Raw genomic sequence first — 16,202 nt, 5'->3', positions numbered from 1 at the left:
CTACATGTTTTTCTCAGTTGGAGCTGACTTAGAGATTACATAAGGTAATTTATGCAAAAATCAACATTGGAAGTGTTCCTTTCAGATCTTTGCCTCACTTAATTAGGTGAGATAAAGAAAGAAATTTATACAGTAATGTTGTCTTACTTGCAGAAGAGGATAAGTCCCTCATAAAAGGAAAGAAGATTATTGGGGTTGGTTTGGGCAACATTTTTGGAAGTGGTCCAATAAAACTTCGGTCAACAGGTGCTTCTACAAAGCAAGTGTCAGATGATAAACCAGTAGAAAACAAGGTATGTTATAAAATTACTTGACTCACTAAAATGATGAGTGGAAATTCACAAAACAGTTATGTTGCCCTTAGGGTATAACCTACTGCATGAAAGATGGAAGGTCTCAGGCTTGATACCATTTCTGTGGTCAAAGGTATCATGCAGATATTTAAATGACAATGTCAATTTCAAATATTTTTGGACCACACTTTATTCTCTCACTCTCTCTCTCTCTCTCTCTCTCTCTCTCTCTCTCATTTTCATAGTTTCATTTTACATCTCTTTCTCAGTTGTGGTTAATTTTTAATGAAATTCGTTTTTTAGGTGAAACTTGTATCTTGCAGTGTATTTTTCAGCATCTGCTTGGAGCCTACTGTCTGTCTCTATGTTCTGAACTGAGCACAAGAGTTTATTTTAATTTTTTAAATTATATGCATAAAGATATTAATAGACATTAGCTTAAAACATCTTCATTATCGTTGTGACTTTAATGTTTCTTACACCTGCTTAAAAGACATTCTTTTGAAGAGAACCATATTTTACCAAGATTGTTTATGAATTTGTATCACATTTTACCAAGAGAATTGATCAAACTTTTTTTCCTTATCCAATATATGTTATTGTTTATATCATGCATATCTAACCTTTTCTTGTGAGGGGCCACATTGCAATTTTGTATCACTCATGGTGTTGTGAGTAAATTTCAGACAGATAAGGTGTTAGATGGCACAAAAGAAGGCACATGCTATGAAAGGGTGGCAGTCCAGATAAAAACCTTAGGCAGGATAGATTCTGATCTACAAGGCTGTATGTTGGACAGTCCTGGTTTATTTTAGTTTTTTGGGAGGGGCTAATGTATGTATTGCATATATCATGAAAATAGAGAACCAATTCAAATATCTTCTGCAGTCACAAGTTCAGTCTTGCATTGCGGCTCTCTATTTCTTTGAGCTCTAACTTAGTATCCAGTAGCACAGTTTTCGGCAGGTCCATTGTAAGTTTGCTCTGGATGAAACATTGCCTCAGTCAAGCATTGCCTTCAGCACCCCTACTCAGAAAAGTTATCACAAACTCAGCACTATGATGCCCTGGGCTGTCGCTCACATCTCCCATCATTTATAATGGCCCTAGTTTTCGGTGACCTCACAGTCTCACTTTTCTCTCACTTTGCAGCATTAGTACAGTCATCTCACTGGTAGATTAATAATTTCATAAAAACTTTTCTGTTACACCAGTAAAATGAAAGAGTTGCCTAAAGTCATATAATTCAATAAAATGCTGAGTGACCAAGTGGCCTACAGTACTTGCCTTTACAGATCACTGATCTCTTAATCTATCCTCTTAGTAGGTTTGAATCTCAGACCTGGCCAATGTGAGTATGCGAGTAGCTTCCCTTTGGTTGGTGACTCTTCCCAGGGTGTTCCGGGTTCTTTATTTCCCAGATATACTGGCTGCCATGTATGGCTGATCATGTGATGAAAAATGGCATTAAACTCGGAACAACAAAAATAAAATGAACATTCAGTAATATATACAGTGTTCAAGCTGTCTTTGTGCTCATTGTTGGAGTCACAGTGGCCAAGTGGATATTGTCCTACACAGTTAACCACAAGGGTGCACTTTTGAATCCTTCCATTGGGTCAGCACTTGTTGACTACTGTGATGTTTTCTTGGACAAGGCTGTTTATTGCCTCACCCCTAAAGATCTGACTTGTCTTCATGTGCCATAAAACCAACTATTGTTTGTGGTCCCCACCTTGGATGAATTGACCTTTCACTGACTATGAAAACAAGCTGGTGGGAAAGTTGCTGTTGTGCTGTAGGTTGTAAGTTTATACTTGAGCATTTGCCTTCTACAAGTTTACATGTGATAATGTCATGGATTAATTCTTATAAACCATTTTATTAATTTTAACAAGCACTGCTACTTTGATAATTAATACAAAATACAATTAAAATCAAACTAAAGAGTTGGAATTTTAATGTGGTGAAAGTGATCCATTTTTGTCTGGTCATTTATAGCACAGCACACACATAAACTCATCACTTTCTCTCTCACTAACACTGTTTTGATCTTGACATTTTACATACAGTAAAACTGATTATTTGGACCTCTTTGGGACATATTTCATCTAGATAGTCGACAGATGATCAAGTTTGGTCACAAGCTGATCTGTGAATGAAAGTATCTGGATTAAATGAGTCAAGTATTCATACAATCAACTGCTTTTTCAGTAATTAGGTATCATTTTGTGGACATTTCACAAGTTAAAGAGCAAGAAAAAATAAGAATAAAAATATTACAATGTATTAAGTAAATTCTTAGCATGTACTTGTCATTACTCAAACTGTCCATGCTTAAATGATAAATGGCTATGATGAAGGTAAAATTAGTTGACATGGACTCTGCTCACTCCTGTGTTGGTAGGTGATTAGATTTTATTACTTTAACAAGCAACCATTGACTGTTGATTGACAGTGAATTATGTTAACTTTGACTACATAACACCTTTGGACCATTATGAGTCTTTAACCATGCTTGATTACCTTGGCATTTCTGTATGATAAGTTACATGTTGCCTTGGCAGCATTCACTTAACAACAATTGGATTTAAGAATAAACTTATTCTCATTGTGTCTCACTTCCCACTTTCCAAAATTATGTTTATTTCTAGTTTAAAGATATAATTTAGTTATTGATAATAAAGATATAATTTAGTTATTGATAATACTACTTAAATTGTGAATACAGTACATGAGATAATGTTTGATTGTGATCGTTTCTAATTTGTTACTCTCTTCTGCCTCAAATTAGTTAAATTTACATATGTACATTGTAGTAAGTACTTTTTTGGACATGTTATTACTAAAGGTATGTATGTGTAAATAATCTGGTGAGTAGCATCTGGATAATCAACTTTACTGTATGTACTCTCCCAACTCATTGCATAAATTTACTATTTAGTGCATGAATGCGTGGTTTTTCTTTTTCCTCGCATTTTGAAATTGAGTCAGATAGTGCACTTGACTCATTATTGACTGCATATTTTTTATGATGTTTTGAATGAAAATGGTGCTGGATCTTGAATTCCAAGAAAACTCTCTTTCTAGCTCATGTCTACATGGGTCATAAATATTAAACCTTGCCCATTTTATCAACACTACCTCAAGGCGGTTGGCAGATGCACATCAGCAAGAAAGAGTGGTGTGCAGATGCTCCATTAGAATGTGTGGATGAGTTTTTTCTTCATCCTGTCCACCCTTTCTCCACTCCACGGCAATAAATGGAAAATTGAAAAATTCATGTGAACTGTACTCAGTGTGCCATGATGTGCATTTATTCATATATTGTTCCTATTTCATTTACTTCAAAAAAGTCTTGGTTCTTTTTTTTTTATATATCAGTATTCTGTTCTTTCTCCATATTACAACTTTTTATGCCCCAAAATAAATGTGGCAATGGGTTTGAGTGTTAACTTTGTCCTTTATTCCATAGTTCAAGATTGATATAGGTCATTTCTTGATTTTTTGGTAGGGCATATGTGTTCTACGAATGCATTTATAGTTACTGAGCTTATTTTACTATTTGGTTTTTCTTCCCAAATCACTGCCAATTGTCCGATAGAGAAAGGCAAGGCTTGTGTCATCGGACAAGTAATAGTCAGTGATGGATTGAGCGTTTTCTACATTGTAATCAAGCAAAAGGATGAGCCAATCTAAGATTATTTTTTTCTTCACACAGTTTCTATATAAAAAAATTCTAAAACAATATGTAAACAACCCCTTTAAATGTTTTTAAATAAAAAACAATTTACCATGTCTCAAGGTAGTTAAGTGTGCCTCTTTTAATAGAATTATAACTAGAGTCAACACACTCACACACACACACACATACACATTGTACAGTCAATCAGGAGACTACATGATTCAATGTTTTGACTGTTTTCTTGTAGGATACTAAACCACCTAATGAAGAAGCTGTTCTCAGAAGACCAAAAACAGGTAGGGCTTGATAAAACTTGTATCTTTTTTGTAGGTCTTCATTTCATCTATTTTAACATCATAGCAAAGCAAGATGCGTATAATTAAAATCAGGTGATACATTGAGCATATTAAATGGATCTAATATGAAAAGTGGAAAAAGATTCTTAATTACATGAATTTTTTAAAAGTATAATGTATTCCATGTAGAACTAATATTTACTGGTGCAGGGTTTTTTGTAAGAAAGCTTGCCAGTAGCATCATTCTGTGGGTCACGAGTTTTTTTCCAGGTTCTTACTCCACCCAATATACCGGATGCCATCTGCTGAGAAATAACATTAAATCTACACAACAAATACACAGTCTGTATAAATTAACTAGGTTGATCTCTGGTGGACTATGAATTGGACATGTAGTAGAAAAGTAATATTTGTCCAGGTACTGTGATTTAACTAATCACACCCTGCTAAAAATGAGCATGCATGCAGGAATATGCACAGTTATTTTCTTATGATTCTAATATTGCAATATACATTTTTTAATATTAAGAGATTTCAATATAATAACATCAACACTTAGCTTCAGGATCAACCATAATCTATTGAGATTTTTCCATTGATTATCTGCTTATTAAAAAAAAAAGAAGTCCATTACCAGTGACACTTGGCAAAGTTGTACAATGGCAGATACGCACTTTTCCACTTTTCAGTATTCATCTATAATTTCTCGGCAATTCTAATGCATATAGTGTACTGCCATTAACACAACACATAGTAACTGTGCCTGTGGTGAAGATAGCTTAAGATTTATCTTTATTTAGAAAAAGTCATTTTATCACATAATTTTGTTGAAACATTAAAAGGGATCTATTGATTGATACTGTTCTCATATAAAACTATGTGCCCTAAAAATCGAAATCTACCCTTACAGTAATGCATGAGGAGAATTTACCCGTCTCTCAGTGTGTGTGTGTGTGTGAGTGTATATGTATATCTCTTAGGAATAGACTGGTACTGGCAACATTTCCAAGCTCATCCATATATACTAAGAAAAGGAAAGAGAGACAGACTCACACACACAAAATGCTTGGATTGTTGGATTGATGATCCAGCAGTCAATTAATTAGAACCATTATTGAAAATAGACATGTTAACGAAGTTAGCGAATAATACAAGGACATAGGTGAATTAGCAGACAGGTAAACCTTTGTGTGAGATGTATTACCTACTGAAGAACAGCAATAATAAGAAACAAGAAGTCTATATTTAACCCTTTAGTAAATATTAGTATACAGATTTCTCTGGTATTCCATGAGCCTCACCCTCAGCAGCTTGAAATTAGTAACGGTGGGATGGTAGGATTATTAGAAGGATGTAACATATAGGCAGAATCTCCATAACTTGAAAATAAAGCAGAATTGTCACCCTTAGAAATAAAGGCAGATATCACTGGTAGACTGAATGTCAGAATAGTTATGGCAGAACTGCCAATAAATGAGGTGGAATCACCATTATGACATACACATGAATTTTATATGCAGAAATTGATTGAATGGAGCCAAAATGCCCAACTAATTGCCAAGAATACATATTTACAGAAAGAATCACACTGATCATTATTTTGTTAAGAAATAAGAATATAAGCAGACACCCTCTTCCACAAATTACATCTGCAAAAGATTCTGTATTCACTATTCCAAAATAAATATGAATATAGGCAGACACTAACACAAAGAATACACATCCACAGTAAGAATCAGTATTCACTATTCCAAAATAAATATGAATACATATATAGACAGACACTAACCTCAAAGAATACACATCCACAGAAAGAATCAGTATTCACTAATCCAAAATAAATATGAATATGTATATAGACAGACCTCAAAGAATACACATTCACATATAGAATAATGGAAATAACTATCCCATAAGAAATATCATTTGAATACAAGCAGTGGTTTACCTCCAGAAAATACACATTCACATAATCATGCAATCGCTATTCCACAATAAATATCAGTAGTAGATGTAAACACTACTCTACTAGCGTACACATCCACAGAATCAGTGATTACTATTCCATAAGAAATATGAATATATAAGCAGACACTAACCTCCAATAAAACATTAAAAAAGGAATCATAGCGTCATTTATCTTCCACAAATATACATCCATTCAAAAAAACATATTGGCATTCACTGTTCCATAAGAAATACGGTGAATACAAATAGACACTAACCTTCAAGAATATACATTTGCATAAAGAATCATAGTGATTACTACTCCATCAGAAATATGAATATAAGCAGGCACTGATAAACTTGTATGATACACATTCACATCTTAAATATATTTGTTGTAATTCATAACCATATTAAAACTCCCCAGAAGAAAGGAACATCTGAGAGCACTCTGGATTGCATGAAAACCCACTTGATAGGACAGGGTTACAGTATGCTTCTAGTGTCAAGCCGTGTCGCTGGTTGGATGCACATGGCCTGCTGACCAAAAAAGTGGGCACTAATAAATGTACAGATCGTTATAACTAAGGGGGCATAACTGATTATATTTTATTGCAGGTGAAATTTGAGAACCTAAGTATACCAAAAACTTGATGTTTCACTGTATTTAAATATTAGTTTTGACTCCAGGATATTTTAGGAATAATAATGCTTGATGATTTTGAAAATTAAAGAATTTTTGCAACTAATTAAGCTTGCTATTAATATACAATTACGTAAGTTCATTTAAACCAAATTTCAATTAAATTGGTGCTTTTTGAATTCACTAAATTGACATCAGTTAATTACTTACAACTAACTAGTAATGATTTACTACTAACAAAATAGTTTCAATCCATTTTATCTAATTCATATTTTTGAACCATCTGAACAGAAGAATGTCTCAATATAATTTCAGCTTTGCCTTACCTTTATTATGAAACTTTTGGTCTAGTGGTTAGAGCATCCACCTCAGATGAGTGAGGTCGCTGGTTTGAACTCTGGCCAAGTCATAACAGAGACTTATAAAAATGGTACTAACAGCTGCCTCGCTAGGTGCTCAGCATTAAGAGGTTAGTGTTAGGACTGGTGGGCCTGGTGTCAGGATAATGTGAAACTGCCACACTGCAGGCATCATAGCGATATGACTGAAAAATTATTAAAGATACGTTAAAAATCCAGATCACATACAAATCACACACACATACACACACACTCCATTCCGGTGGTTTTATTGCACAGTTTTCACAGTTTGCCTTGATGTACTTGTGTTAGCTGACAGTATGTTAGAAGTAATGAAAATACGACCCTTTACGACTAGAACTTTAGTTCCTGAGACAGCGTTATTATAGCAATAGGTCATTATCAAATGACACTTTGTATCACCTGGTTTCACATACAGTTGATACTACATTTCTTTTCCTCAATGCTGTAGCATGATGACACATAAGTACATTTCCTTGTCTTGATTCCCTTAGTATGGTGAGACATTTCTTTGTCTCATCTGCTTAAGCTTGGTGAGACATAGATAACACATTTCTTTGTTTCACCTGCTTAAATATGGTGAGACAGGTACATCACTTGGTCTCACCTGCTTAAACATAGTAAGACAAGGTACCACCTTTCCTTGTCTCACCTTCTTGAGCATGGTGAGACATAGTTACCAGTTTTCCAGTATCAGTGGTAATAGTAGCATCAGCATCTTGAAGATAAATCACACAATAGTTGATGAACATCCTGATGCCAACATAAAACATCATCATTGTTCATACATCTTGAAGTCAGGTACCTGTTGTGGTTTGTTGAGCATAGCATTTTCCAGTTTGGCCAGCAGGCTGCAACTTTTTTCTTTTTTTACTAAAAATAAAATTATTGAGTAATTACACCCCAACCAACCCTGTCGATCTCAGTTTACATAAGGTGGCTTGCCATTTATTTTGCTGTTTGTGCCATAGACAGTCTGATGAATTTATTACTAATTTGAGTGATAATAAATTGATGTACGAATAGGGGTTGTGGGAATGAAGCTAGCAAGGAGGTTACAAAAGAAAATCATTTTCTTGTTACAGGTGTTACAAGGTTCTCAATAGATTTAAAAACTGAAGAGTTAGTTGAACCTTGACCCCAAAATCTCAAGAGTCAAAACTGAAATCTCAAGATCCAGTTTTTTTTTACAGCCATGAGCCCATATCTGTGATTACTTGTTATTGGTGGAAACAAATGATATTTAAGATTTCTTGTTTTGTGCTGAATAATGACAAATACTTGTACAGTATTTTGTAACAAACATACAATATGATTTTTGTAAAAGTGTTTCTCTTTCTGAAACAGACAGAGGATTATTTTATATTTTATTATATTTTCAACTTCTTAAAAGAAAAGAAAAAACATTGCTCCACTGATTTTATGGTTCAAATGTATGCACTGAGTGTTACGTCCTTTAAATTTTTTCTGAATGATCCATTAATTAAAATGCTTGAGGTTTTAAACATTTTGCTGATTGAAGCAAATTATTTGCCAATAAAATAAAAACCCATGCTGAAAACTGGCTTCACAAGAAGTCGTATATTCCCATTTTGTCCAACTGATTATAATTTAAAGCGCAATCAAACAAACGCTAATATTTTATCAGAAGTAAATGCAGTGAAGTCATAAATGATTCCAAATTTTTAAACATTCTGTCTAATGAGGCAAATTAATTGCCAATAAAAAAAATTCAAGTTGGTCCACTTACCTTGGCAACCATCTTCGCAACTGGCCATATGCTCCAATTCTGACCAGTTGGTTATAATTTGATGTCCAAACATACCAATGCTGATATCTGATCAAAATGTAGTCCATTAATGTCTTATTTGTTTCCTCTTCCCCTATCATAAACTTCAAACATAATCCCAAAACAATCCAAACAAATTAAGTTGCACCTAAGCATGACATCAATGAACAGTTAGCTTCGCCTATTCATAAATATCTTCCATTGTTGCAATATTATTTGCAGTCAAGGTGTAAACTACTGTCGAGCAGATGTCAATCAGTGCCTCCTACAGTAAATTTGTTATGGACTGTGCACGCTTAGTAAGAAGCTAAGTCGGAGGCAGATTAAGAGTAATTAAGCTCAAAGGTCTGGTCCAAATCTACGTGCATTTTTTTTTGATGCACAAGTCAGAATTTCCGCATGTCAAGAATGGGTCATATTTATATTCTACATGTCAAAACCAGAGGGTATGCATCTATTGAAAACCAGGTGTTAAAATACAGTCACAACTTTTATTTGATAAGTCTTTGTTTAAGCATGAGAATGTATTTATATATCTATGCTTGGTTCCAAAATGATTGAGTAGTACAAGATATTGTTGAGGACAAGACTCATCTCTATTGCATGACAAGAGATTGTGTGTGTGAATGTTTGCTTGCTGCAGTTTCGCTCATCTTTCCAAAATCATCATCCTATTTTATCTTTCGGTGTAATTATTGTTTCCCTCTTTTGTCATTTTCATTTTCTTGTTTATTATTTCCATCACCAAAAAGTCTGATAACCAGACAGGTTTTTTTCTTTCTTTTTTAACGAGATTAAAAATCCATACAAAAATAAAATCACACAATATTTTCATGTCCGTATTTTGTTTTTGACATGATGTTGATTTGATTTGAATAATGTTTAATAAAAACTTTGCCATCCTAAATTAGACACTCCATGTTGTGGAGAGATTGAGAGGTGTATGGACACTGACAGATAGGTATATCTGAGGTTGGAAGGTGATTTAACACATTAACTACTATCGATGACTTAATGGGGCAGGATGTAGTAGCCTACTGCTGAGCTTTGTAGTGTCATGGTCATGCATGATACACTAAAGTGGGTGGTATTATAGAAAGGTAGACAGATGTAGCTCTACAATGATACCAAATAATCTGGAATATCAAGTTGCACTACAAAATACAGATTAAAAAACCTAATTTTTTGGACCCAACTTTTTTTAACCCAAAATTCACTTGTGGTTGGAATCCGATTTTGTGTCTGGATTTTAGACTTTTTGGTCTCAGATCTAATGCAAACCAGTAGGAACTACAAACAGACAGATGAGCCTTTGCAAAAAGTAGGATAAGATGGGCATTTGGAATAAAGAGTGGTCTCTATACAAAAATAATGGTTCCGTTTAGCAAAAAGAAATGAAAAAAGAACTCAAAACTTTTACCCTTCTACTCATGCGCGAGTCAAATAGCCAATGAAAAACAATGTTTCTAACTTAACTAGGCAGTATGTTATTTAAAGATGACCGGGGATTTGGTGTTTTCGAATCTATTCAGAAATAGCATTCAAAATGTTTTCCTACTCGATTTTCAGGTGAAAATGACAAAAAGCTCCAGGGGTTAATGTGTTAACATACATTTATACATGCAGAGCACATAATAAATTTTTTGTAACTGAGAACTTTATTCCTAAATTTATGTTTTATAGGAAAGGTATTTACTGCCTCATTTTTGCTTGTTAGCACAGTTTGGGAAAAAAATATAACAAAAAATATTTCACAAATATAAACTATCATATCTAAAAATGAATTTAAAGGCTAAGCTTCATTTTCAGGCATGCTGCTTGTTAATGGAATGGAAAAAACAAACAAATGAAAATGTTTAACTTTATCCCTGTGTGAAAGAGACTAGAAAATCTTAGATTCTATAACTTTTTCATTTGTGGGCTTTAACATAAAATAAAGTTAAATCATAAAAGGTATTTTTCATAAGCCTAGCAGTTGAGGTAAAAATGAACCAAAATTCATGACCTGCTGAAACTTATTAGTCAGTAGCTTTAAGTATACATTTAAAAAACGTGTTAATATAAATATGAAACAATGTGAACATGAAACTAATTAAAATCTGGCCAGGAATGATATGAAACAACAACAAAAGAATGACCTTTGTTTCCAATTTAAGAAAAGTAATGTATACCATATATGACAGATATATTCAGCATTGAACATCAGTTATTGTTTATCATTGTATGGGTGCGCTACTAAATAACTAATGTCAAATAGTAATGCTGTTAAATATGTAGGTAAGGGAGAAAACTGTAATTAGCAAATGAAGTCATTTGTAAAGTTTTATGATGGAATTTCACTAGAAGGTCATTACATACCAGTTTTCTCTGTTTTAGTTAACTAGTAATTATCTGTGTATACTTAAGATTTTTGGAAAAAATTCCATTTTTTGATTGTGTAGTTTCTAAAAGTACAAAATCTGCATGAGGAAGATACTTTGGATATATTGTGTACTTTTAATTAATATAATTATCACAGTTGTCATTTAAACAGACTGAAACATTGAGTTGATATAATAGAAAAGCAAATTCCATCCAAAACTGCTCATATTTAACTCACTGATAAGTTGCCTTATGTTGTCCTTTAACTGACCATAAAAGGCAACAATGTATCTTGAAAAGATTAGTGACATTAATATTTTTTACCAGCTTTTCACCAAGCTACTCATGTACAGCTCATGCATAGTTTCAAGAAAGTTGCAATTGTGGATACAAATAATAATAATAATAATAATAATAATAATTGAGGAATTTGTATAGCACCTAATCTTTAGAAGCTCTAAGCGCTTTACAACATTAGACAACACCTATAACATGAAAAACATATATAATGATATGATTACAAAAAACAAACACCATGAAATTAGAAAACAAAAAATGTGCTGAAAAAAAATAGTGTGATTTATCCTCAAGTTAAAGTTTTTACAGTCAGATATTGGGAGGAAATACCTCACAACACAGATGTAGGCAAGACACTTAGTTCCATGAAAACCTTCATGTATGATAAAAAAAATATTTCTTTTGACTCGTTAATTATTGATGGAGTTGTTTTCTAACAGAGAGGAGGCTTCAGCAAAATGGAGAAAACCTCTAACATAGAGCTGGGTTTCAAGACAACTTGTACTGCATGCCTTGTATGAACTAAACTGTTTACTGATTTATTATCTGCCAACACATTTGACTAAAGCTGTTTTTTGCATCCATTACTTTTAACTATTGCAGTATCTGACACAACTGCTTGTTGTTTGAGGTCCTGTTTTAAGGACCACAAGTTCCTAGTTTTAGACTTGGAGCTTTTAGAACAGGGTCTACAGTTATTAGTCCTGGCCTTGCATTTTTTTTAAAAACTGGGTCTGCAGTTCCTAGTCTTGGACAAACAGAATTTAGAAAAGGGTCATCAGAGTCCTAATTTTTGTTGAGCCTACCTTCAGCTTAACATAGCTGTCATTTTGGTGTCCATTTAGACATGTGTATAACCACACTCAAGATTAACTTTGGTCCTTTTGTTATTTAGCTAAATAAAAGACTGGCACAGCAAATCAGTATATATTATTTGAGACATGTACACCCATTTTCAGATGCAAAAGAGAGTTTTGGCTATGCCATCAGCTTTTCTGCCTGCTTCAATTGCAACCTATCAGCCTTTTTGCACCCTTTTATTTTAGATGCTACTCCAGGCACTGCATGCTATGGCTTTAACCATCCCCCTACTAACCCCTCATTGATTGTTGTGGAGAATATTGGTGAAGACCTTTGTGACAGTTTTGACAGTTCAGCAGAAGAGTATGAAAGACAGATAGCTGACCTGAAGATAAAATCACATGATATTATGAACAGAGCAAAAACAGAGGGAAAGCTTGTTAGTAAAGCTTTTTCAAAACTCACTGCTAGCCTAAGTAGAAAGTTACCTCATGATGTAGATTCTAGTAAAGAGGAGGATTTTATTGAATATATTGATGAAGTTCCTGATAGTGAAGAATTTGATATGAGTGTAGAAAGTCTAGCTTCGTATTATACACCAAGGTTAACAAATGTTCTGAGCACATACTATAGGGGTGCAGAAGGAATAACAGCTAATAACAGTGCTAATATGCATAAAGTTGGAGAACATAATGAACAGTATTTTTATACTCCCAATTCAACCCCAAACTCCAAAACTTATGGGCAGATTCCAGAGTCTGTTAAAGAAGTTTTAGATGATTTTGACCATTGTCTTGCCCAGTCATGTCCATCCTCTGAACCTCAAAACAGCATCCAAAACATTCTGCATGGGGAGGGGCATGGGAAGAGAAAGGCCAATGATTTCTTGACTTCTGATGGTTTGACTGATAAAAAGAAATCAAAGAGTGAACCTGATGGATTTTTATACCGAACATCATCACTGCTGGAGAAGCTTAGAGGGCTTAACATTTTTGGTCAGAAGAGCCACAGAATGTCAAAACCTAAAAAGGAGTCCCAGAATGACTACAATCCCACTTTTAGCACCCCCAAGAATGCTACACAACCACCAAGAGTATGCCAAGTTGTTGATAGCATAGCAGTCACGAAGAAAAGATGGTCAGAAGCTCACAGAAGGTCTTTGGAAAAGTCTTCAACAATCACTCCTTACAAGCAGTCCTTTGATACCCAGGAGATAACAGAAAATGTTGTTCATCATCCCACAAAGGACACAGGTTCTGAATCGCTACAGGGTGAGGCACATCACTTCATAAATCCCAAGAATCTTGAATTGAGATACAGGACTTCTAAGGAAGAACAGATTGGTCTGCAGCAGTCAGATACCTACTTTTCAACTCTGAATGAAAAAGGTTATCTTTCGCCTTTCATCAAGAATATTGCTAAAAAATACAAGCTTACAGCCCTCTATAAAAAATGCCTTGATCAGACTTGCTCATCAGAAAATGTTAAAGATGACTTAACAGACATTGATCAGATTTGCTCACCAGAATATAACGCAGGGGATGATGAGCCTTACAGTTCCTCCTTTTTCCAAGATGATGATGAGGTTGAGTTAAGTGTGTTTGAAGAACCAACGACATTCATGAACAGAGATACAAATGAAGATAATGAAGGACAGAAGATTGTCTATAACAAATTTGAACATGATGTGGCAGAACTTATGCATGACATCCTTAAGAGATCACAGGAGAGAGTATCCCAGCTAGATAATCAGTACCCAACAGATGTGCAGGTATGCAGTCACTCCACTGAAGACATATCACTCTCCTGCAGTTCAAAAGATGGACTGCATCTGTTAGACTCCATGTTTGATGAGGACAGTATTAATACTACTATCACAGGTGCAGAGATGAGCTGTTCTGTTGGTGGTGTACAAAAAAATGATGAGATAGGACCATGGGTTTCACCAGCTGCTCTAGGTAAGGCGTCTTCCAGAGCCTTGGAGATGGATAGGATAACATCCAGTTTTTGTGCTGTACCATTTATAAATGGTGAGTGGAATAGATGTTCACGGTACTCCATATCAGAAAATGATCTGAAGTGCAGCAAAGCTAGAAAGCAATCAAGTTTTTGCAGAATTCCATTTAGATCTAGTGAAAATTGCAATTGGTTCAGTAAAGATCGTGATGAGTCACCATCTGAAAGTCTTGAAAAAATTGAGAGAGTACCCATTGTCCAACTTTCAGAAAATAAAATTGATTTGGCAAATGAGGCTCTTAAGAGAGATTCCCTTTTCAGAAGCCAGGGTGTAATTGTTACAGATTATGAAGAAGTCCCCAGACCTCTTTCAGCAGATTTTTCTGTCAAGCACAGCAGATATTTTATTAGAGATAGCATTTCTTGCCATGCAGACATAAATCCGGTGGGTACAGTGGAGGAAGAAACTAAACCAGCTGCCAATGTTGCAAGTTACTCTGATAGAGGCAAATCCAGTTTTTGCAGAATACCATTTTTGCCACTAAAGGATGATGGCTATTGGTACAGTAGAGAATTATTTGAATCACCAACAAAAGAAGATGCCATCCTAAAATGTAAACTACATAACTGTGGAAGCAGAGAGGACAGAATCACCCATTCTAGTTTCTGTTGCATTCCCCATGATTATGGTCACTCTGAATGGTATAGTAAGGACTTTGAACAGAGTCCATCAGAAAATTTGGAAAGGGTATGTCACACTAAAAATGTTAAAAGTGATGATCCATGCGAACGACAGTCATCTGTTTGTGGTGCCAGTTCCTCAAAGTTTGATTCTGAGATTATTAGCACAAGTACCTCAGAAATTCTATGGCCTTTCCATGCAGATGACAGCACTGATGAGGAAGCCCATAATGTAATATCATCGGCAGCAAACACTAACCTGGAATTAACACCAGATGAAAATAAGCAAACAACTCAGTATATTGATTGGGCTTCCTTTTTATTTGGCAACAACAAGAACTTCATTCACCCTGGGGATGGAGATAACAGAAGCACAACATCAAGTGCAAAACAGAAAAGGAGGGAGAACAGTTTTGAAAATTCAGATGAGAAAATCCATATCAAGTCACTAGGTATGAAATCATCCAATTACACATGGACAGCTGATCTGGGCTCAGCTACCACTGCTAGTAGTAGTAGAAGCTCAAAATCAGAAGGAAGCATTTGCAAAGAAAAGAAACTGGGAATGGATCTAAACGATGAAGTGGCAGGGTTATGCTCTGAGAAAAGAAAAAAGCATTCTTTTTGGAGGAAGTTATTTGCTAAACAGTATAGAGAACCAGTAGAACTTTTATCTTATCATCCAGACTGCGAAATTGTGACTGTCAAAACTTCTTTCCAGAAAGATTTAGAGATGAAAACTCTGTCAGGTGAGTATTGTAATGATAGTAAATTATGTGACAGTTTTAGTAAATTATCTGACAGTTTCTCACCCAGCCAAGGCATTGTGGATAAGCTGGACTATATTGTGAATTTAGAGGAAAGCCCCAGATTCATATATGTTGAGAAAAAGTCTAAAATAAAGGAATCTGAAAAGAGAGGATTTTTTGAGTTAACTGGTCAAGCAAGTGAGAGAAGTTTAATCTCAGAGACCAGACTTTTGTATGAAATACCTGAGGATTTAGAAACTTCAACACAAGTAGTTCCTAAGATTGATGAAAATAGCTCAGACAGTATTGTACATTGTTTATACC

The 16,202-nt window shown here is 34.6% G+C and overlaps 1 protein-coding gene across 3 annotated transcripts in view; it reads left to right on the top strand.

Moving 5' to 3' along the window:
- Positions 1-16,202, top strand: part of LOC149792257 (SH3 domain-containing kinase-binding protein 1-like) — a 158,904-nt gene that overhangs the window by 47,925 nt on the left and 94,777 nt on the right. For all 3 annotated transcript variants that reach the window (XM_089970784.1, XM_089970783.1, XM_089970782.1), the window contains exons 6-7: positions 154-293; positions 4,226-4,274. In XM_089970784.1, coding sequence (XP_089826910.1) covers positions 154-293; positions 4,226-4,274 — 189 coding nt within the window. The remainder of the gene's footprint in view (positions 1-153; positions 294-4,225; positions 4,275-16,202) is intronic.

Source organism: Sinohyriopsis cumingii, chromosome 9 (assembly GCF_028554795.1).
Source record: "Sinohyriopsis cumingii isolate HCF-2022 chromosome 9, ASM2855479v2, whole genome shotgun sequence".
NCBI lineage: Eukaryota > Metazoa > Mollusca > Bivalvia > Unionida > Unionidae > Sinohyriopsis > Sinohyriopsis cumingii.
Note: the sequence above shows the minus strand (reverse complement) of the source record. Positions and strands in the feature narration are given on the sequence as shown.